Source organism: Xyrauchen texanus, chromosome 43 (genome assembly GCF_025860055.1).
Source record: "Xyrauchen texanus isolate HMW12.3.18 chromosome 43, RBS_HiC_50CHRs, whole genome shotgun sequence".
Classification (NCBI taxonomy): Eukaryota; Metazoa; Chordata; class Actinopteri; order Cypriniformes; family Catostomidae; genus Xyrauchen; species Xyrauchen texanus.
In genome coordinates, this window is record NC_068318.1 from 24,388,904 (window position 1) to 24,413,930 (window position 25,027).

At 36.5% G+C, this 25,027-nt stretch overlaps 1 protein-coding gene across 1 annotated transcript; it reads right to left on the bottom strand.

The window, feature by feature from the left end:
• Positions 1-168: 168 nt before the first annotated feature.
• On the bottom strand, positions 169-24,821 carry c43h21orf91 (chromosome 43 C21orf91 homolog). Its single transcript, XM_052116055.1, has 6 exons — positions 24,805-24,821; positions 24,146-24,276; positions 22,699-22,830; positions 4,527-5,042; positions 3,099-3,161; positions 169-2,328 (listed from the first exon to the last, which is right to left on the bottom strand). Exons 3-6 carry the CDS (start codon positions 22,823-22,825, stop codon positions 2,162-2,164), a joined length of 873 nt encoding a protein of 290 aa, XP_051972015.1. The 5' UTR covers positions 22,826-22,830; positions 24,146-24,276; positions 24,805-24,821; the 3' UTR covers positions 169-2,161.
• Positions 24,822-25,027: the final 206 nt, after the last annotated feature.

Genomic DNA, 25,027 nt, shown 5'->3' on the forward strand with positions numbered 1-25,027 from the left:
CAACTCCTTTAAAAGACATTGTTTTAGACAACTGGCCTGTTCGTTTCAGAGAAAATGTCCAAGGCACATTTCAAACACATCCCTATCAGTTGCTTTTGAACCACTGGATCATAAAATAAGAGTCACACCAGATGTGTAGGAAAAATATTTTTATTAAATAATTCCCTTAAAGAAAATGTGCACATCACTCCAGAAAGCATCCACATCAAACAGAAAGCATCCAGAAATATTCTATACTGATGGAAAGCTCCACTAAAAATGGTATTGCATAAACATCTCAATGTCACATAACACAGGCCACTAGAAAAAATTCAATCTTAAAAAAGGACAAATAATACCACAAGCAATGCACAAACATAAAAAAAATGAATAACACAATTTATATCAACATAAACAGGTTAACATTTAAACGCATGGGCTACATTTGCAACACACTCAAGACAGTAATGCATGAAACTTGTCCAACTTGTGTAGTTCAAATCATATTCTCTGCCGCAAGAAAATAAACTAATTTGGGCAGAGTGCTTGATTATTAACTCCAAACTCCTGTATGTCGAGATACGATTAAACCATAATACAAGTATTTAAAACTACACAATGAATGTAAACAACACTTCATATTGCTTTTTTTGTTCATCTATCATTACTGACAAATGAATATCCAGAATACATTACTTAATGTATTAACCCACTCATATAAAATACAATATTGGGGTGGCGGGGCGACCTCTTTAATAAAAACCCCAGAGGGGTCAGTCAAATTTGCATCTCTTACAAAGAGAACAGTTAATTGAAATATATCTAGCTGATTTATAATTTTGCATTGTTATTATTTACTTCATTTTTTAAATTCTGGTGATAATGGACAGGATTAAACCATGAATGTATCAATGCAGAAAGTAAACCGGAAGGTCTGATTCTCTAAACACCCACCAGATGGCAGCACAGTCTGATCCAAAATTCAAGGTAGGTGGGTCAAAGCACACATTGTCCCACCTCTACAGTCAGTTTTATGCAGACCACAAAACAGAAAACACAGCAAAAAACTCTTCTATAAAAACATAATAATACAAAGAAAACCACTCAAAAAAAGCACATGCGTATTTGGGGGGAGGAGACACTGATAAAATTGTTCAAAAGGGAGTAAATTCACACCAAGAAAAATCAATTAACTAATTTGGTTTCAAATATTTGTAACAGGCAAGCCATTGTACAAACAAAATAAATAATGAAATTGTTACCATGAGGTAACAAAGCCTTTGGTTAAGCTCTTGTTCAGATGGTTAAAGATATCACTCCAGTTTTAATACCAGCACCATGTCATGCCACAGCCAAAGCCAGGCCTTGCAAAGCTCTGCTTAACAATTATGAAAGATCAACTAACCATACCAATGGAAGCTTACATATCCAAATACATTTTTCCTTCCTAATTCCTCCTAAACCTTAAAATGTTGACATACCAAATTTGAGAAAGAGCTAAACATTAGCACAACTTGTTTAGCTTTTAAGAGTGCAATGACAAATGAAATGTAATCTTTTCAATTGTGCTGTACCTTAGCGTAACACTAAAATATGCTTTGGAGTAACGGAACAACCCAATCTGCTCCACACTCATTAACAAGTTCCACTGCAATGAGCAGAGGGAGGGAAAAAACTCTTAACTAAGCAACAGTTACCACAGCAACACCACAACCAATCAGCAAGCACAAATGTGCAAGAGGAACTGATCCAAGTCTATTAACCACCCAAAAATTATCAAGTGTGGAGAGTAAACAGTGATGAGAAAAAAAGAAAACAAATTACACATAAAATCTAACCATGGATAAAGTTCCATGTTAGTGAAACTTTGTGAAATGTTGAGTTCCATAAACACCTCGATCTGCATAGTAACACTTTAGACACGTGTGCAAAACACTGTTTCCCTTTCAAACTTTCAATGTCCAATTCTTAAAATTCAAATTCAAGAACGGCTGAAAATTTTTGAAGTTGCCTTGAAGAGCACAGGGACCTCAAATTCTCATTAGCACACTAAGAGTGGAAAGCAAAGGAGTGAGTTTCTTGTTTAAGCTTTGAGCTTTCTTAGGTCCAGAGAAAGCTTCCACATTAGTCTATGTGAAGCAGTGATCTTTGTATTGGGAGACGTTGGTGTCCCCAAAAGCTTTCATTCTACTGGGTTGTTGGCAGCTTTGATCCCTGCTCTCCCGATCTGAAGCCACGGCAGTTTGGCACAGTTTTTGAAGAGCTGCTCGATGGCTATGTGTCGCACATGCAGCTCTGATGAAAGAGAGTCCTTCTCCTGTACAGCCACAGAGAGCTCCTCAAACACATCTGAGTGAGAGAGCGAGAGAGTAAGAATTAGTTCAAGGGCTCCAAACACAAAAACAATTTGCATTAACAGCTGCATTAAATATGCATGCATTTAATACATTCACTACCACACAATAGTTTCACTACATGGGGATTTTGCACACAGAGGCAAGATGGTATATAACAATTGAAATACTAAATGAATAGTTCAATCAAAAATGAAGCTTCTGTAATCATTTTCTTACTTTCAAGTCATTCCAAACCCATTCGATTTTTTCTATAGCGTAGAACACAAAAGAGGATGTTTTGCAGAACGTCCAGTGTGCTCTTTTCCATAATGGTGACTGGGACAATTAAGCATCAAAATCTGCATTATCTTCCCCTCCACCAAAGCTCTACATTAAGGTGCATTGCACCAAGTTTGAAGTCAGTCATGGCGAAAGCCATTGGTTCATGCAAGCCACATTACAGATCACGTGGTGGCAAGTTTGAAAGAGCAAATGAGGTATGAGAGCTAAATAGTCACTTAAAATGTAAAGCTATCATGTAGCTTAAAAAGACTAGGAATATTCTGCAATAGATGAATTAACTATTTTTTGGTGCTTTTTCAGTCCTTCCTGGAGCTTGATAGGTAGTGGTAAGCTGTAAAATCAGTGTAGAATTTTTTTTTACTTTTTTGTGTTCCATAGAATCATACATTTTTGGAATAACATGAAGGTGAGTAAATGATGGCAGAAAAGTCATTTTTGGGGTGAACTATTCCTTTGGAGGGTCTGAGTTTAATAACTCACTTTGTATCTGTAACAACAGCTGCTCATTCATCTGACGAAGCTCCTCCACACTCATCCTCACCACTAAAAGAGAAAGACAAACAATAACCATCAGAAGATCTTATTTAATAAATAAATAAGGAAAAATTTATAAACATGTCTCCTTTCAGAGCTGAAAGCCGAATTACTTTATAGCAGTCCTTGACACACATTCTCTTCAGCTTGTGTGGCTTTGAAAGGTACATGGTGCGAGCCTGATGTCGCATCTTTTTTTTTCTTTTTTACAAAAAAGGAAGCCTTTCTTTTGTTGAGATAAAAGGATGCAAATGAGGTTGACATTAAAGAAGGGTGAAATCAAGGTCATCGGCTGTTTTTTCCTTTGTGTACTGTATTGATGGGAAAGATGGAGAGATATAAACCACCTGATTGAGGTCTGATGCTCAGGATATCAATCACATCTTTTTATTTTCCCCCTCACTATTTCTTTATTGTCTCGTGTCATTTGATCACTTCTCCTGAAATGCTCTGAAATGGCTTTAAAGCAGTGATATTTTTTCTTAAATCAGAATATCCATCATTTCAACCAAACAGCCTTTTTTGCCGAGTAGATACAAAATGTTAATACAGCAAAATGTAGTTACAAATAAATCTAAATATTTTTTCACCAAATACACAGAGAACAATATTTTATTATTTTATACGCATTATGAACCAGTACAACACCACATAGTAAACTATAATTAAATTTTTCACAGAAACAGTCACACTAAATTTCAAAAAGGTAGGTAAAATATTTCTAGTATTTTTTTTATCTATATTAATAATAAATAATTGTTAACGAAATGAACATATATACTTTTTTTTTTTTACATACGTTAAATTTGCAACAATAAACAACACTGTTATATATATTTGTATTTTTTTTTCATAGAAACTGACAGCAAGAACTGATTCGCAAAAATGGAATGGAACGTAGGCACTATTTTATTAATTTAATTAATCACTGTAATAATACTATTTATAATTATAAAATTAGAATTTTTATATTAATAATATGTATAGTATTATTAACACTTATTATTATTATAATCATCATTATATTGCTTTTTACTAAATTAACATGGGAAAGAATATTTTTTCATTTTTATTTACACACACAAATTTACATTTACACAGTAATATATTTTACAAAAACATTTTAGAGTTATAATGCAAATTAACAGTTTAACCGATTCACAGAAACTGACCATTTCAAAGCACTGATTAAAGAAAATGGAAAGTAAAACTTTAGTAAATTTGATGGCCAAATAAAATGTGCATTAAAATCAATGCAATAATCATAATATTGGTTACTTTTATATCTCCAACAAAACAATATTTTAAATATGTGATATATAGCCTATCCCTACTATGTTTGTGTGCATCTTCAAGCAGATCTCCAGCACTTACACTCTTCTCGACTTTGTCCAGTGTGTCCCCTTTGTCTGGCTTTGTCTCTCTGATCTCGGTTGTGCTGTTCTCGTGGGTGGTGTCTCTCTCCGCCCCACAATCCCTGATGTGATCTCTGCAGCAGGCCGAGACCAAGCTCCTTAGCAGAGTGACAGTCCAACATGGATTTACCAAATTCGGACACGGCCATTGATGCCTCCTCTGCCCAACGTGGGGAGTACCGGGGCACTTGGGTGTTCAACTGCGGCACAAGTTTCCTTCCGCCCTGCTGTGTGTGGCACAGAATCGGTTTGGCCCCCCAGTTCCCGGGTGTCTCTGTGGATATGGAGTCTCTGTTCTGGGCATACTGTATAATGCGGTTGATTCGCTGGCTCAGTGTCCGTTTCACGCCCTCGTATGCACTGTGGGAGGCCTTGGCACGGGACAGCTTCTGGTTGGCAATGAGATGGTACTTTTCGAAGCAGTCCCTATGCCCACGTAAAGATTTAGAGTGCAGCAGAGTGACACTGGATACACCTGGTGTAAACACATAAGAAGACATGCTGAATTATGAACAATTATGACTGTTATGGGCTAAACACAGAGCAAACACTATTCAAACTGCACTATTCAAAAGATAGGTGTGTAATTTCTGCTAAATTAGTGGCACCAAATCAATTCTCCCCAGACATATCTGACAGGCAGGTCACCTCGGTTATGGTTCATTAAATGTGTCTGTTCTACTTTATATGTGATATGGTGTAGGAATGTCTAAAATTAAGCATAAAGGTATCTTTAAAATCATGATAGCAGTAAAATGTTATCAATTGTTTGATTTGTGTTTGCATGCATGTATAAGAAATAAACAAAGAGGTATGTAATGGTTTAGTACAGAAATAAATAAACTATGCAGATTTGAGTGACAGCCCTAAATAAACATCATCTGAGAGATTACATAAAAACCCACACATTAAATATCCAAATTACTACTTCTGGAGGTATCAAGGGAAATCTCTTTGGAGTATCCAGAATGAGGAAGAAAAAAAATCTATATTTTAAACAGTAGACAATGCTTAAATCTTCAAGGAATTACAAGAAAATAAAAGTAAAAGGTCTTGGGATTAGTGTTTTAGCGGATTACCGGTACTAACAAAGTATCATGATACCAAAAAAAAAATTTAAACGGTACACCATCATCTTGTTGCTAATTTCGGTACCATATTACAGTATGTGGTCATTAGCAAAATTATATGAGATGTGACAGTTTTGAAATTAAATCAAGGACAATTTGAAAATAATCAAATTCTGCTTCACACAAACGCACAGTCGCACACACTCACACAAGCGCAACACTCACTACTGGTGCTTAATTTTCATGCGGTGTGTTTAGAGTATAAATGGCTGTTAACACTTAAATGAACTCCTCCGTTGCAGCTCAGAGATTTTAGCTCGAGAGTCACGATGGGAGTATTCCAGCATTAATGGGAAGCTTGATATAACAAACCTAGCAAAAACAGGAAGAACTAAAAAGGTCTGTAAAAATAAAAGTACCGCTAAAATGAAAGCTCTATTCAACTGGATATGTGAAAATGAAGACCTAAAAATATACCTACTGTATAAAATTTTAATATTCAAAAAGTAGCAATACTCCTCATAGTAATAATTATATAATATTAAATGGTTGTATTATTATTATTATTATCATCATCATCTGTAAGCAATATCACAAACCCAAGTAGAGGTCGACCGATTAATCGGCCGATTTTTTGCATTTTTTACATAATCGGCATCGGCCAATATCCACGCATATCAAGCCGATTATTAGGCAGGCGCATCTGTGGGCAGCCTAGTGTTGTTGTGGAACACGTGTTCGACGCACACTGCCCCTAGAGTCATTCTCCAGCAGAGTGAGCAGACCTCATCCAGTGCCTAAGGAAGGAGCTAAGTTCCTTGGAGAAAACAGTAAGGGTTAAATTTGTATAAATTCTTTAGATTTAATTAAAAACTTTTGATATGTTACTGCCAATTTCAAGAAAAAACGTGACAAACGCGATAGTTGACATGACGTTCGGCTACTTTGCATATTGATAGCGTAGTTGAAGTTGCATTATCACAGCAGAAGGGTTGCTATCATGTCACAATAATTAAGCAAGAATTTTGCAATTACAGACAGTGAATCTGAGACTTTTATTTGTTCTGTTTGTGTGTCTTATATTTGAAAGGGTTGTCACTCAATGCAGAGAAATAAGTAATAAAAATATACCAACACAGTATAGGCTAGTGAAGGACTGGCTTTGGTAAGCTCGGACGTTATCAGTTCTGCTGTCGGTACTGGAGAAATTAAGAAAATACATTTTATAGCAATAAAGAGAGAAAGTTATTTTATCTCGCCAGCCATTTCTATGTATAATAATATGAAACCATTTGTCTGTGATGCAATTTAGCTATTCGCAGTGAGAGAGAGAGAGAGATCTCTCACGCGGTGCTACAGCGAGCGCAAAACGAGCCCTGCTAAATGAGTGACAGAACTAAACATTCAGACATTGCCTGGATTAGATCTGTGATTATTAGTCTGATTTTATTTTAGATTTTGCCTTCCAAAGATTATAAAAAGAATATTTATACATAAGCCGCATTCTGTCTAGCACAACTTGCTTCCCTTCACAGCGGTGCACTGACATTTGTCCCTAAAACTCAAACTTAACGTCAGAATCAGCACGATCGGTGATTGTTGTAAAATGCAGTCTAGCTACTGTTGCTAAATTGCGGGACACATTAAATAATAAAAAGAGCGCAAGAGAGACCGTTCCCAAGGTGGCGCGTGCTCCGAAACACACCGCAAAGAGACAAGCAAAATATAGGCTACTTTGGGTTTCATGTGCGCGTCTAAACGATCAAATGTACACAAAAATATGTCAAAACGACCGGCTTGGAGATTCACTTAAACACGGTTTATGTGTGAATGAATGAATAACTTATGCATTAATAAGCATTAATCTATCTATGATAAACTATGCAGTGTTATTTTACAATTGATTACTTTATTAGATTTCTTTTTAGACCACACCTGAACAGTAATGTTAGTAGACCTTCCTGAAATTAAATCACTGTGCCTATATAACGTTTATATTTGTGTAATTATATATATATATAACAAAAAGAACCGTTAAGAATACCGTTAAAGTACCGGATCGATAAACAGTATCGGTAAGATTGTAATACCATTAAAACCTTAACGATACCCATCCCTAGTTATGCCTGTGCTTCTCTTGGATGCTCTGAATATTGGATTACGTGTCTGGATTGCCCCTTAATTAAAGCTGCATTTGGATCTCAACCTTTGTGTCTCGGAGCAGTTCGTAACACCTGCTTTGTTTAATATATTTGTTATACATTATTTATACAATATGTTTTTACATTATACATTTTTAATTTAAGTGTACAAGTGCAGATCGGTCAAGTGTTCAATAAATGTATTTGTTGAGAAATGTTGTCTATCTTAAGTAATTATTTGTGTTACATTTTATCTTTCAAATAAAAGGTTCAAATAAGAGGTTAAAAACAAGCACATATCGGCCAAATATCGGCCAAAATAAATCGGCAGCATTAATTGGCCATCGGCTGACCCGGATTTCAAAAGATCGGCATCGGCCTGAAAAAAACAATATCAGTCGACCTCTAAACCCAAGTATATTATCAGCATGTTGTGATTTTCTTTAATACTGTGAAGCTCTTTACTGCAGCATTTTATTTTACCAAAAATAAAATTGCTATTCTTTGGTAAAAAAAAAAAAAAAAGACAAAACAATTAAGTGTATTAAATTAGAATATTTTTATTTGATTAAATCTGTATCAATTTTATTAAACACCATTTGATCATAACATTTAATTAAAACATTTAACATGGAATCCAGAAAAATTTATAAGGAAAACGCATCATTTGTATCTGAGAGACTTTATGCAGTTCTTTTTGAATAAAGTAATTTCATGTAATTTCATAAAATCTGAGGCTTTTTATTTGTTCATTATAGTATCGATACTGAGGTACCAGGGCTGGTATCACACCGAAGCCAAAATTCTGGTATCGGAGCAACCCTTCTTGGGATTGATGCCTTTTTCACGCATTGATAATCAGCCATATTCCCTATGATTATCGATCTATATCGGCATTTTTTCCCAGATATAAATAGGGCTAATCATTGCACAATAGTTTTTGCACACAACATGGCATGTTCTTAATGGAAAATCACAGGAGATCAGCAGTTACAGAAATATTCAAACCAACAATCATCCATGCAATTATCTAATCAGCCAATCTTGTGGCAGCAGTGTAGTGTAAAAAAAATCATTCAGCTTCAGTATTTGTTCACATCAACCATCAGAATGGAGTAAAAAATTTGATCTCAGTGATTTGGACCATGGCATGATTGTTGGTGCCAGACAGGCTGGTTTGAGAATTTCTGTAACTGCTGATCTCCTGAGATTTTCACACACAACAGTCTCTAGAATTTACTCTGAATGGTGCCAGTGAGCGGCAGTTCTGTGGACAGAAACGCATTGTTGAATGGCGAGACTGGTTCGAACTGATAAAGTACAGTAACTTAGATAACTAAGTTATAATATAGCTTACAATATAATTGTGGTGAGAAGAATAGCATCTCAGAATTTTGGTAGCACGAGGGGGTTCCTACACAATATTAGTCAGGTGGTTTTAATGTTGTGGCTGATCAGTGTATATAAAATCTGAGTCTACATTAAGGCAATTACATTTTTATAATTTCATGTTATTATTAAAAAAAAACGAGGTAAAAGTTGCCATTTTCAAAAAATATGCTCTGCCTGTGTTATGAGATTTCATGCATAAACACACACTCGTCTGATAAGCTTATGAGTTCGCTTCACATTGTCTACTATAAAAACATATCCTTCTCTGCTGGTTTGCATGACTTCAATGAGGATCAAAATATTAAAGTACTGTCTTGTAATATAACTTGGCTTTGCTTTAGAAGCACAGACGCTATTACATGTGTTCTTCTCTCATCCAAAACCTCAACAACACACAAATACATAGCGCCCCTCAGTGGAATCAATTGTAACTTTGAGATCTCGTATGAGATTTCAAGATAATTCAACGCTGCTCACAACAGTGAAACGCGGAAAGGAAAATGTATTTCCGATATTAGAGTCGTTTTTAATACTCAAGTAGCTGGTGCAGAACGAGTACTCTATTACTTGTGCACATCCTTAATATAACAATGCCGCAATAACATGGAGAAAATTATATATTTTTTTTAGGTACAAATTTAATCTGATCCAATATCATATTTTCAATACCTAATTAGACCTTCAACATCTAATAAACACAGTAAAACTGATCTCTGATGAGCTTTGAATGGAAAACAAAATCTGTAAACATCATTATCTCAGAGGAAATCAGAACCTGAAATCATCACAACTTCCTGTTTTCAAAGGGTCCTTTCTGAGAAGAGGGGGGGGATATCTGCTCTGTCTTAAAACTAACTTATAAAGTAGGCCAAGTACAAATAAGACACAAAGGCACAGAACGAGTGCTGCCTGGTGCCTTTGCGTGTTGTTTTGAGTGAGGATGTGCCATTTGTTGGCTCGGCTTAGATTTGTTCAAACATGTTTTGCGTGCGAGTTCTAATCATGACACATAACAGTCAGTTTTGAAGACTGTGGCTTGCACCGACACACACACTTCTCTTAAAGGGATAGCCTTGTGGGTTTAGAAAAACATGAGAATGAATAAATGTTATTTTCTTTCTTATCAGAACACTTGTATAACCATAAAACAGTGGATTAATCATAACAGAGACTGGCAGTTTCATTGAACATCATTCTCCTTCAAGGTTAGTGAGAATTGAGGAACTGTTCATCACGCCACGTGGTTTATTTCCAGTAATGTCCGTTTATAAATGTTTAACACTAAACACGAACTGTTGGGGGGTCTGGTTGAGCTGGACTCCCTGTGTGCTCAGTAGAGCAGCTTTAAGCCGAGAGGAGAACGCCACATAGCAAAAGCTTAATTCATTCACTGTCTTACGTTAAACCAATTTCCTGCACTCACATTGAAGTTTGAATAACAGGAAAGAACACTTTAGAGAATAGAGGAACTAATGGTTAGAACACCACACACACCTGAGGTGGTCTCTAACAGCAAATAAGAGCAAAGTTCTCAACATTTTTACTAGTCTTGCCAACCAAACAACAAGACCCTAAAGGAATAGTTCACAAAAAAAAAAGATTCTGTCATCATTACATTTCAAACATTAAGAATGTTCGCTCTTGGGGGCCTGGGTAGCTCAGCGAGTATTGACGCTGGCTACCACCCCTGGAGTTCCAATCCAAGGTGCGCTGAGGGACTCCAGCCAGGTCTCCTAAGCAACCAAATTGGCCCGGTTGGTAGGGAGGGTAGAGTCACATGGGGTAACCTCCTCATGTTCGCTATAACGTGTGGTTCCTGCTCTCGGTGGGGCACATGGCGAGATGTGCCGTGGAGAATAGCGTGAAGCCTCCAAACGTGCTATGTCTCCGCGGTAACATGCTCAAGCCACGTGATAAGAAGATTGACAGTCTCTGACGCAGAGGCAACTGAAAAAAAATGTCCACTCTTTTCCATATTATGGAAGCACATAGTGACCAGGGCCTATCAAGCTCCAAAAATGATAACAACAAAAAAGCACCATTTAAGCATTCCATACCACACATCTTGTGTGCTATACTTTAAGTCTTCTGAAGCATAATGATTGTTTGTGGAACTGACCGAAATTTAATAGATAATTCACTAAGTGTCTTCCCCATCACCACAGCTCGCAAATATCATGCACACTTCCAAATATTCAAACGTGGCACTGTATATTAAGGGTACAAAACAACAATCAAGAGCAATTAGGTGCCACTGATGTGTCTTAAATTTTTCCATATGTGAACGCAAGAGAGATTTGTGAGCTCCGGCGGAGGGCAAGATTTTGACCTAAAGTTTTGTCTTTTCCTCACACAAGCTACTGTATGGCTTCACAAGACTTGGAATATAGCGGAGTGTGCATTTATGTGATTTTTGGAGCTCAACAGCATCCATCGCTATTGGAAAAGAGCAGTGTGAGCATTCTATTGCCTTCTCAACTTTTGTGTGTTCCAGTGAGTCATATAGCTTAAAGCAACAAAAATGTGTGACATACACTGAAGGATTTCAGAGGCCTAACATTTACATTTTCTTCATCATTCATTAGTGGAACAAACTAATTGTGCGGTCTTTATCCAGTAAAGAGCCTGTAGTCCTAACACTAAAGCAGTGCCAATTTCTAAATAACTGATTTCTATATCTCTATTCTGCACCGCTGACGTTTGAGAGCAGAGAGAAGCAAGACTGTTCTGATTCAAAACCCTTTAGTAATGTAATGCACAATGGTGCTTGTGTAATACTCTGGCCTAAGTGTCTCCCGTTAAGTACAGAAACAGGAACAAAGATTGAGATGAGAGAAAAGAAGCAAGCCCTTGTAATCCCTGTTACTATTTAGAAATACAGAGATTAGCCGATCAGTCGAGGGTGGGGGTTGCTGTCATGGAAACGGTAATCTTATCAAGTGCAATCTATGTCATTTGCCTTTTCGTCATTCCAATAAATCAGAGATATTCCCCACTTCAGATAAACTGATAATTAATTTACATCAGAAACAAGAAACATTTGCGATGTCACAATCCAACGCTGAGTTACAAAGGAACAGTGCACCCAAAAATGAAGATTATGTTAGAAATGATTCACCCTCATTTTCTTCTGTGGAACACTAAAGAAGATGTTAGGCAGAATGTATCCCTCCCCATTCAATTTCATTGTATAGAAAAAAAGATGGTGAATGGTGACCGAGGCTATTGCAAACATCTCCTTTTGCGTTCCACAGAAGCAAGAAAAGTCATATGGGTTTGGAAATTGGAACACAAGGGTGAAAGGTGAATTTTCATTTTTGGTTTAACTATCCCTTTAAAACAACTGATTTTATATTTAAAGTGATTAAGTGATAATTCTACCATTTTCCCAAGGATAATAATGCAATTCAAAAGATAATAAATTAGTGTCCTCATTCTGACAAGTCACATATTGAGAAATATTTCCATTCCACTGAATCAGCAATCGTCTCATGTGCGTGAATTTGCACCCATGTGGGCTACTTCTGCTTTTTGTGTCCTTGCATGGATCACACTTGGCAAAAACTGGAGTGTCGTCAACAGATGCAGTGATTGACATGGTGGTGGTGTTAGACTGCATTTGTCACTGCACATTTTGGACACAGTGATACTCACCGCATGCCACACATGCACCAAAATAAACAGCTGCCAAAGAACCACATAGCTTCAACAAAAGCAATCAACATCAAGTGATCTGACTGCAGCAAAATCCACCCTGTAGTGAAAAATGCAAAATTATCATCACCATACAAGGGGACACGTCTCCCCCACTTTTTTGTAGCTAAAACTATCCAGTGGCCACTTGTATAAAAGAAGATATATCTTTATATTGTAAGCGATATTATTCTCATAATGTCACGCATCAGCGCCAGAGAAATCTTGGCCAGGACTTTTCATTCCATCTTTCCGCGCTGCGGAACTATGTTTAATAAATCCACTCCAGCACCACTGTTTTGAGTGCCTGATCCTCACAGACGATCTGATGAAACACAAACATATCATATTTGCAAATACGCAGAACATCTCAAACATCGGAGCATTAGGCGAATTTCTGTTTCATATGGAGATTCATACAGGAGAAATTAGCTCTTCGTATAGGTTTCTTGATTGAGAACCATTGATGATGAAAATTGCCCTACTTGATTAAGTCTTTGATTGATCAGCACAAAAAAGCGTTAATTCAATAGACTTGTACGTTCTATCATGAAAATTGTTATAAAAAATTTAAACATTACAAGTTTCTGAATCTAAAGGTTGTAGTAGGCTTCCATTGTGTTGGCAGACTTACTATGTAAGAGATTTAGCCAGCATGTTCAATTGTATATACTCCAGTTTTATATATATATATATATATATAAAAAACTGAATACTGTTCAAAGTTCACCAAAATGATATTTTCACATTTCAAAGATTAAAGTAGGTTCCCAGTGGGATCATTAACTTACTACAGGTCATATTTTTCACGATTGTCTAACTATATGGATACAGAGTTCACTTATTGTAGAAGGGAAAAAAAAAAAAAACACTAACGTTCACCAAAATTATAATTTCCCATTTTAAAGGCTGTTGTAACATAACCCTAACCATTTTTACTTACATAAACTTAATAACTGTATAAATCTTTACTTGTAAAACATTTGTAATAATTTAAATGATAGGAACGAATTGTATTTTTGGCTTGGCTTGAATTGAGTACATGTTTAACAATAATAATAACTTATTTATATCATTTTATGTTATGAGTGTGTGTAGCTCATCACAGGCGTACCAATTTTACATCAAAATATAACTGGTACCAATTACTTAACAAAATTTGATACATAAAAACAATTGTTCTGTGTATTATTTCTATAACATTTTTAGCAGAGGGCTTTATTTGTTTGTACAGACAAAATGAAAAGTAGTCTTCACCTTCACCTTAACATATTTTAACATTCAAATTTTCTGACAGAATCAGTCCATGAAAATCAAGAAGGTGAACATTTAGATGTAAAACTTATGTGAAATCTAAAAGAAAGTTACCAGACAAAGTTAACCAACCAAAGCATTTTTTAACACATCGCCGACCCCTAACTACCCGTAATAATCAATACAGTACGATATTTAGCACTTGGTGTGAAGAGTTTGAGAGATCCGTTGTTTCAATAACCATGTATATTTTAAAAGAGAAAGAACACATAATATACTGCACAAGTATATTAACATAAAGAACGACTGCCTTACAAACACAAAAACATGGAATGTTGTACTATCCCATGTGCTGAATACTATAGAAACTATGATTGTAATACTCCATAATACTGCCATACTGCGTTGACGTCGCTGGACATCATTTCCATCTAATACACGACAATTACTTGCTTCAGTCTCACACAACAGCTTCTTATCATGTTTACACACTCTACTGATTGGTTAAGTTTAGATAAGGGGTTTGGGTAAGGGCATAATATTAATAAGTATGTCCTTAACCCCTTGTGTGTGGAACTCACTCTTACTTCCGCATTAGACATACAGGAATTTGCACGTGAAGTTGTAAGAGTTAATGTGAACAACAACGTGCGAGACCATACGAAATAGCCAACTCGTAAATTATGTACGAATTGTAATGAGATCAGGTTGGCATAGCTATTGTTGAAAGCCGCTGATTATACTGAAACATGGAAAACCATTACTGAAATGGAAAGCTCACAGGAACTGGGAGGCACAGGCGAGCATGCTCAGTCAGCAAATCTGCACTCATCCACAATGCACACTGCTTTCACAGTGCTCACCGATTACCAGAACTCTTTAGACCTGCAGGGTCAAGAGAGGTAACACCATAATATAAACACAATCATCATCACAGAGCTGAAAGAATATTCATTATACAAGTTAGTTTTGGTCCTCTTGTTTGATTAGACAGTATTCCAAAAGAGATGATATTTCTTATAACAAAATAAATAATTGCTATATTTCCATTTTTGGATGAGCTGTCCCTTTAAATGAATATTCCATAGTACAGTTAAGCTCTAATCAACAGAATTTGTGGCATAATGTTGATTATCACAAAAAATAAAAATAAACAAATAGTCACCTTGTCCCCACTTTTTAAAAAAAAAAAAAAAAAAAAAGCAATAATTGAGGTTACAGTAAGGCACTTAAAATGGGGCCAATTTCTTTGCATTTACAGGCAGGGTGATTTTTACGCTCCGTATTTACACGCGTTTTAGGGTTTATGGTGTCACGTCACCTAACCCATCGCAACAAATTTATACAATTTGAAAACATTAAGCAATTTTGTCCCACTAAAATCTTGTTAAGATGCAGCCATTCTCCTGGCTGAGGTACCCTTGTGATAGGACACATTCCAATGCTGTTATGTAAGAGGATGAGAGACGGCCTCTGTCTGCAGCGCAGGCGTGCTGTTAGTCCTGGAGTAAGTTTGCTGAGCGGAGCAAGAAGTTAGCCAGACTAGAGGTCTTTTTAGGGCCAACAGAAAAAGTGGCTAGTGTATTTCTTTTCATCTAAAATAATTATGATAATCCATGGTAGTGTGCGGTAGGTGTGTGAATCTTCAATGGCCTCACGATTCGATTATGATTCAAATGGTTACGATTCGATTATAAAACGATTCTCGATGCATCTTGTCTTTCAATATCATTCTTTTTCAGTTTCTTCAAAATTATTTTTTTCCCCTCTCAATTTTTTATCTAACAGCTATTTTAAAAATCAGAATGAGTCACATTACATAAACTGGACTTTTACATTCAGTATGAGCTGTGAACAAAACATGGAACATCCACAAGATTAAATAAATGTATCACAGTTTTTCAGTTTCTTTCTTTTAGAAACAAAAAAAAAACAATAGCTTAAAAGCACAAAAAATATTGGTTCTCCATTAAAAAAATAAACGAAAACATCACCAACATCTCCTGAAATGCTGATTCGTCATAATTTTCTTCTGTGTTTTCCCCCGTTGTTTGCAAATCAGTGCAATTATGGGTGTGAGCTCGTCTTTCATGATGTTTGTTGGCTTCTTATCACGAATAAACTCTCCCATTGCTATGTGTGTGGGTTTGTGAAACAATTTCGGGTTCCTAATTTTATTCGGGCACAAATGGTCATGTGTTTGATACAGCAGGTCTGCAAACAGTCGTGTTTGCTTTAGTGTATGCACTTAACTCGCGTCTTTGTTTCCAAATCTGTCTTTGGCGCCTACCACTGCTCTGCCGTGATTTAAACTGAACTCAGAATCGATTCTGATTCTTTTGAGAGTCGATTCAGAATCGCAATGCATCGCTGAAACTATTTTTTCCAACTGAATTTTTCTTTTTGTATTTATAATATAAAATAATTATAAAAACTATATTTTGCATAGAAAAAAAAATGGAGCCTATATTTAGAACCATTAAAAATATTTGTTGGGGGCCTGGGTAACTCAGCGAGTTAAGGCGCTGACTACCACACCTGGAGTCACGAGTTTCAAATCCAGGGCAAGCTGAGTGACACCATCCAGGTCTACTAAGCAACCAAATTGGCCTGGTTGCTAGGGAGGGTAGAGTCACATGGGCAGGGCTGGGAAGAGAAATCGGCCCGGGATTTTACACAGCAACTGGCCCAAAAAAGGGGGCCTGGCTGTCCTTTTCTGCATATCTCGGCACCGTTTTGCATAACGCAGCAGCTCATTTTAGCTTATCGTGGCCCGTTTCACGGCCGACCCACCGGCCCGCTCTGTTCTCCCGATGGCCAGTCCACCCCTGATCAGCCCCAAAGTGCGTCAGCCCACCGGGAAAATGCTCTGTATGACAGATTACCAGTCCAGCCCTGCACATGGGGTAACCTCCTTGTGTTCGCTCTCAGAGAGGCGCGTGGAGAGTTGTGCGTAGATGCTGCGGTGAATAGCGTGAAGCCTCCACATACGCCATGTCTCCGTGGTAACGCACTCAACAAGCCACGTGATTGACGGTCTCAGACGCGGATGCAATGGAGATTCCTCCACCAGCCTGATTGAGGTGAGTCACTACGCCCCCACGACGACTTAGAGCACATTGGGAATAAAAATGGGATAAAAAATAAAAATAAAAAAAATAAAGAAAATATATACATATATCGTGACATAATTTACAAGACACTCAAGCACATTTTATTCACAATTCTTATAACCATTATAACGCAGCCAGACATTTTAGTTTCATTATTCCAATAGTTTTCAATGATTCTCGAAAAAAAGAAAAAAAAAAAAAGATGTTGCACATAGTATATAAGCCAGATGTCTTTGGCTGCTGCACTGCGTCTCGTTGTTCCAGTGTCTCACATATTAATTATTAAAAGACTGTTATAATGTAGTCTGATACAAAAAGTACACAAAATGGCCCATACCTATATAATATGCTAATTATAATTTCATGTTTCTTTTATAGTAAAATAGGACTAAGACATTTCTTTGGCAAGTTTCGTGAGAATCACCCATATAAAAGGAAAAATGCTTAGCACCAAAGGCATCTATTTTAAAACAACACAAGACCCTCGTACATCCATGTAACATTCTTTAGCAAGTGCAAACAAACCCAGTGATCATTCTGTGCTGTTCCATTCTTTACCAAAATCTTATTTGACTTGTGTCGCTTTTAAGAAGCGTTTCGGCCAAAACACAACCAATAATTTACATCTTTGTTTCTTTGGGGCTGGAGGACACGCTTAATTCGGCAAGTGACTTCCTGAGAGCTTATTTTTAATATGCATACACAGCTATAATAGTATTTTTCCTTTCTAATCTCTCTCTCTGTTCTTTGAGAAACCATTCTGTAAGGAAACAGAAAGCAGAACCGCCCAGCGCTGCAAACAGCATTTAGTAAAAAATAGCCACAGAAAGTGCCTCTTCTGCTACCTAGAGTATACCTAAAGACGAAACATTTATATATTAATCATGATGTTGCATTATCAAATGCAAAGGGTCGGACAAATGAAACTTGTCTAAAAATTAAACAAACAATAGTGAAGAAAGACCAAGTGTGTCCTTGTTTGCACCTCTCTCCCACTTTCAGTTTCTTTTGAAGCCAGGATGAATGTTTTCAGTGGGGACGCAGGTGTGTGGGTGTGCATTTGAGCGCTCCGGTCTGAACATGCACACTTAGTGTGTTTGTTTACCCAAGCAGAGGATGTTGAAGTCAATTGTATTTGGGGGAAAAAAAAAAAAAAAAAAAAAAGAGAATAACTGTTTGCAAACAGCCAAGACCTACAAGTGAGTACCAAGAGAGTACAGGCCTGTAGGTGCTCTCTCAAAGGGCCATGAGTGCTGTTTTGCAACACTTTGGTGCTCAGGCCGAGTGCTGCGGTGAGTCACTTCTGTTGCGACATACAGCTGCCTACAGCTCAAGATAGTGCCTCACCAGATCTCTCATTCTCCATCCTGTTAAATATTCAAGAGCGGTAACCTTCTGTAACAGGCATGAATGTTCAGTACGTTGAATTCTTAAGCTTGATCCTGTAAGAAATCCCAGTGAAGTCCTACAGTGGAGTCACAGACGCTTTATTCTTCAGCTCAAATCCAGATGCTTCATAAACTGGGATTATGAGTGTCAGAAATAAGCAGATAAATCAAAGAACACCATTTGTCAAAAAAAAAAGGACAGTTTAGTATTAATGTCAGAGTCTGTTTGAATTTCCAAAACAAGTCACAGTCCAAAATTTGTTGCTTAAAGGTGAAGTGAATTGTGTAATTTCTGCGCTAATATTGGCACCAACAGAAATGAAAAAATAAAGTATGTTTTAAACTACCTTTTCCAACACCCCTTAGACTCATCAGGCCCTTTTGCACTCTCTGATTCCCTATGAATAAACAGGCCATACTAAATAAAAGGTGATGGATGTTTAACGTCGTAATAAACAAGAACACTATAACAAGCACGCCAGACAGAAAGCATTGCAGAGGAATCGGCTCATCCAATAACAATAGCTGGATTGAACGGCAGATGGTGTCCAGGGGATCTAGCACAAGAGGTAGGATAGTTCTTGGTAACTACTAGTAAGTATAATGAATCACATTCCGAAAATCGTACGAATTTATCTGAAGCTCGACGGAATGAGCAGTAATGGTATTGTGTGGCAATACCAGAGTGTAGCTTACCTGTCGAGATACAACACAGCAAGTATCAAACCAAAATAAAACTCACTAAAAATCCTCCACCTTGTAAATGTTCACTCTGGTTTTACGGTCTTTGTCATGTCGCTTTAAAATGTGTTTTCTACACTGTTTCAGCAGTTCAGTGGTTTGTTTATCTTTGTAACCATAGTAACGTAGTACCAGCGCATGTTAGGAAACAGGAAGAAAAATTGCTATGCGCTAATTTGCTACAGGAATGCGCGAGCTCTACCAGTCGTCAGTTTCTGAGTCGATCGCTTTTCCTTTCCCTTTTTTGCTAAGGCAACGTCTGTGAGTATTTATCATCGTGTAACATTAGGTTACTGCTTATTTTAATTTTGTAAGACTATTGAGAAGGCTAATTTAGCTTTGTTTATTGCTGCTGTTGTTTTTTACTAGCTCTAATGTGTTAATCATATAAGCTGCACTGCTATGTTAGCTAATCAGTGCTATTTACACTGTTACTGTGTATTTGGGTTTGATTAATAATATAGACTTCTTATACTGTATTGCAGTTTCACAAAATTCCCAGTAAACTTCTTGGAAATGAATCAGCTGTGTCCTGGAGTTTCTTGGGAGTGTTTAAGCTGAATGGAATATAGTCCATGACAGTCTTTGTCTTTTAGCAAATCTTCAAATTTGGCGAAGCGGGCCACTCCAAATATAAATATCGATGTTTTTATAATGCCTGGGAGGCTCAGGGTTTCCAGTTCTGAGGGAGGTAAACCCACAAATGGCTTACTTGTAGTTGCTAATGTACAATAAACTGGGATATTAAAATGTATTTTGACATCAAAAAAGTTACACACTTCACCTTTAAGCAGCTAGACTGGTAGATCATTTAGTAAGCAAAGTCAGTAGTATGGGTCTGATACACATGGAACACACATACTGATAAAATGTGTAGCTTAAAGGGACAGAACACTTAAAGGAACAGTTCAACCAAAAATGAAAATTCTCTCATCATTAACTCACCCTTTCTTTTCTTTCTTCAGCAAAACACAAATAAAGATTTTTAGAAAAATATCTCTACTCTGTAGGTCTATACAATGCAAGTGAATGGTGATCAGACCTTTGTAGCTCCAAAAATCACAAAGGATACATAAAACTAATACATATGACTCCAGTGTTTAAATTAATATCTTCAGAAGCAGTATAATAGATGAGAGTGAGAAACTGAATAATATTTAAGTCCTTTTTACTCTAAATCTTCACTTTAACTTTCACTTTCAGATGTGAAAGTGAAAATTTAGGGTAAAAAAAGTACTTACATTTTTATCTGTTTCTTACCCACACATATTATATCGCTTCTGAAGAGATACATTTAACCACTGGATAGGTATGGAATACATTATGTGGTTTTTGGGGCTGCAAAGGTCTGATCACCATTCACATGTATTGTATGGACTGACAGAGCTCTTAGTGTTCTGCTGAAGAAATAAAGTCATACACATCTGGGATTTCAAATGTATCTTTTTGTTCCATTGAAAAAATATAAAATCACACGGGTTTGGAACAACATGATGAGGGTGAGTAAATAAATAACAGTTTTACATAGAGTATTAACTAATAGTTTTATTTTGGGGGTAAAATATCCCTTTCAATGCACTTTCAGTTGCTTTTGACAAAACAATCTGCAAAATGCATAAAATGTCAATGTAAAATTTGCCTCAATATGAACACCAGAGACCATATAGGTGAATTTAGAGTGTAACACAAAATCAATAGTGTAAGGGTGCTAAAAAGGAAAAAGAATAGCCCGAAAGAGATAGATGTTTGTTTTTCCTCAAGTTTTTCCACTGCTACTGTGACATTGTAAAGATATTTGCATGTATGACACACTCGTTACACAAGCTAGAATCTCAACAGACACACAAACACACACCTTACAAACGTTACAAATGCACAGGTACTTAATACATAGTCTCCCACTCTGTAATATAATCCACTAGTCACGCTTTGACAACCTGACCTAGATTGGCCACAACTACAGAAAGACTGTGCAGGCCTGTATTTGGACATGATCCTCATCACAGACACAACTAGATATTAAAGCTACAATGAAAACAGGCTTAACTCTTCAAAAAGGAAAGTGACATCATGTATGGAAATCAATGCCCTTTTTGGGGTTCGTAAGCACACATTGTTTTTAATCACAATTGATTTTCAGTTCCAATTAAAAAAGCCATTTTATTTGAGTCAGCTGAGCACCTTGAAACCGGAGAACCAAGTAAATAAAACTAACTCCAAAAGAAAATTTTTAAGAAAGGCATGCGATTCCAGAGAACATTATTTATGCCTAAGGCTACTTCCTGCCACAATAAAATATAACCCATTTGAGACACTCTCTCTGTAAAAAGTGCTCTTTGTGGACTGTTCAGAACAAAAATGACAGCTGCATAGAATAAAAACTGCAGCCCAATAGGAAAAGCTCCTCTAGCCTTAATAAGCTGAACATTAAGTAGATGCCAAAGTGGTACTTCAAACACTCCAGTTCATTTTTGAGACTCAAATAAAGTGGGTGACAAATGAATGAGTGGAAAATTAATGGGTGAGATGGAGAAGTGTTTTTTTCTAATTTATATTCAGTATAATCTGAACAAGAACTAGTAATTCTGTACTGGATTTAAAGGAATAGTTTACCCAAAAATTTTAATTCTCTCATCATGTACTAACCCTCATGCCATCCCATATGTATGACTATCTTTTTACTGATGAACACAAACAAAGATTTTTAGAAGAATATTTAAGCTCTGTTGGTCCATACAATGCAAATGAATTGTGGTCAGAAATTTTTAATTCCAAAAAGGCAGCATAAAAGTAGTTCATACACCTCCAGTGGTTTAATCCATGTCTTCATACGTGATATGATATGTGTGGGTGAGAAAGAGATAAATATTTATGTCCTTTTTTTTTTTTTTTACTATAAATTCTCCTCCCTGCCCATTAGGTGGCAATAAGCACAAAGAATACAAAAAGCAAAAGAAGAAAAATGTGAAAGTGGCAATTCATAGTAAAGAAATACTTAAAAATGTATGTGTTTCTCAACGTATCTCTTCTGAAAACATGGATTTAACCACTTTTATGCTGTCTTCATGTGCTTTTTGGACCTTCAAGATTCTGGCCACCATTCACTTGTACTGAATGGACCTACAGTGCTTATTTACTATTCTAAAAAAATTTTGTGTGTATCCTGCAGATGAAAGAAACTCATACACATCTGGGATGGCATGAGGGTGAATAAATTATCAAATAAATTTCATTTTGGGGTGAACTATCCCTTTAAGACATTAAAATGCCTTTCACCTCATAAAAAGCTATGTTAGATCTATTTATTTAGAATGCATGTAAACACACATGTAATCTTACCATCTATGCTCAGTTCAAAGCACACATGGCAGAAAGACATTGTTTCAGTATCCGTCTCTAGCTTGCAGATGCTGCAGATGTTGTCATCATTCAGATCTATGTTCACGAAGTGCTCCTCTTCCTCCATGGTGCCTTTGCAAGGAAAAAAGACAAAAGGTTATTTAACAAGTTTAATCTCTGAACTTCAGTGTACTAATGAAAAAACTGATTATACCTATTTGTACAAAAGATGCATATGCATGCATTGCCAAGAAAGCCGAGGACATTTTTGAGCCACATAAAGATAATGCAATTGCAAGATTGCAAGGAGAAGCACATAAATAAATGAAACCATGTAAACAAGACAGATGAGAAAACATGCAGAACACAACAGGAGTAGGAGGCTTCACTGCTCAGCTCCTGTAAATCACTATGGTCTGTTTTATACCTGATTTAGAACATTTTCTTTCATGGGAGCCATGAAACAAAGAACTGAAGTGTCCTCCATTTACACAACCAAATTACCTTACTCAGGACTTACATAAAACCGCCCTGTACATAAGGTCACAACTTGTTAAGTGCCCAGATTCTGTCACAATCTGGAGTTTATCATGTCCCTGTCTATCACAGCTAAATTACTATTTGATTTGCATAAAACCTATTTCATAACCACCCAACAGTTCTTTCTGATCCAAAATATAAATGCATTACCTTGCTTTCAACAGGTCTGAATAAGTTAAAGAAAGACTGGCGACGTTTCCTTTACATAGAAGGATGTCAAGCTCCATTATCAACCACAATAAGGTTGAAACACAGCTGTAATAAAAACGACATCAATCGTGGGCACATGTTTGACTCCATCTGTATTGCACGCGCCAATCATACCCACATTGATGGTAAATAAAATATAAAAAATATAAAATAAACTCAGGTTTGGAGACCTAATCAGTGGCATTATTTCCTTTGAGATGCTTTGTTACAACTTCAATCAGCCTAAAAACTTAGAATGTGAACATATATTTATTCCCGTCATTTAACACTTGCTGCACGTGAACATTTTTACAAATGGATCCATTGAAAACCCCACGAGACCGGACCAATACAAACCAAAGTTTTATGTATATTTGACCGGGAAACTTCAACAAAAGCTACCAGCATCTATAAAGTGGATTTTAACAATCTAAAGTTAACTTTATATGGCGAGAAAGAGATTAGGAAAGGAGAATTAACCAAACGACAACAACGCTTGAAGATTTTTAACCACTTCAATATACTGTTAAAACTATTTTAGGCATAAAAATCACGACTTAAACATCATTACACAACAAACGAGTTAAAATAAGAGAGACATTTCGTGGTGAAATACAACGAGGCTGAATTAGACCCGTTATCTGGTTGTCTACCAATAACAAAACAAATCCCATGAAAACATTGCCTTCTCAAGACGACACCAACAGACGATTCTTACCTTATTTGTTACGTTGTCAGAGGAAATGTAGGGATAATCCAGAGGCAAACAGGTCGAAGCTGGCTGACCTTTGAGGTGAACCACGCTTGTGGAGCGACGAGTGTTTTGTTATTGAAGCGGACGTCGAGAAGCTACAAGTACAGCAACGACAAAGAATGTGCGAACATTAGCGAGACAAACCACTCGAGTTCCCGCCATCTCAGATCACGTGCTGAACAGCTCCACCTCTCATTGGTTGCGGGGATTAGCAGGTCAGTTACTGTTAAATGTCAAGAAACTGATACAAATATTATATATAAATTCTTCAAAACATTCTTCTTATTTTGCTTTTTTAAATAAAATTACTTATTAACTTACCTTAACATGCAACATTTAAAACGATACCTTATAAGACAAAATATCTTAATATTGAGCCGCATTGCAGAGTGGGCAGGCTAGTCACTATATGCAATACTTGGGCAAGGGTAACGTTTCAGTACAAACCATTTTTGTTTTGAAGGAAGTAGCAAACATAAAAACATATTTGGCTGCTCAATATATCGACTTTTGTGCATACATATAGAATACGATTCAATAAATCTAATCTTTAAAGTTGTATCATGCGTTCTGGATAGAAATGTACATCATACATGTAGCCTGTAGTGCAGAACATAACTCACTTTTTTTTTTTCTCTCTGTCTTGTTGTATTTTTAGTGCACTTGAAGCTTCTGTCACCATGACAAATTCTTTGTATGTGTAAGCATACTTGGCCATAAAGCTCATTATGATAAAGCGGATTTTATTTAGTTTACGTATTTATTCTTTTGAATTTTGTACCCGTTAATTTGTGGTATTTAATCACCTCGCGCTTTCATACATGTGGGGAATTCCAGGAGGGAATT

Bases quoted from the DNA above. Each gene is read 5' to 3' on its own strand.
- c43h21orf91 (XM_052116055.1), bottom strand. From the start codon at position 22,825: ATGGAGGAAGAGGAGCACTTCGTGAACATAGATCTGAATGATGACAAC. The intron at 5,043-22,698 runs GTAAGATTACAT...TGTTTACACCAG, and splicing joins CTTTGAACTGAGCATAGATG to GTGTATCCAGTGTCACTCTG. The intron at 2,329-3,098 runs GTGAGTTATTAA...TCTCTCACTCAG, and splicing joins GCTGTTGTTACAGATACAAA to ATGTGTTTGAGGAGCTCTCT.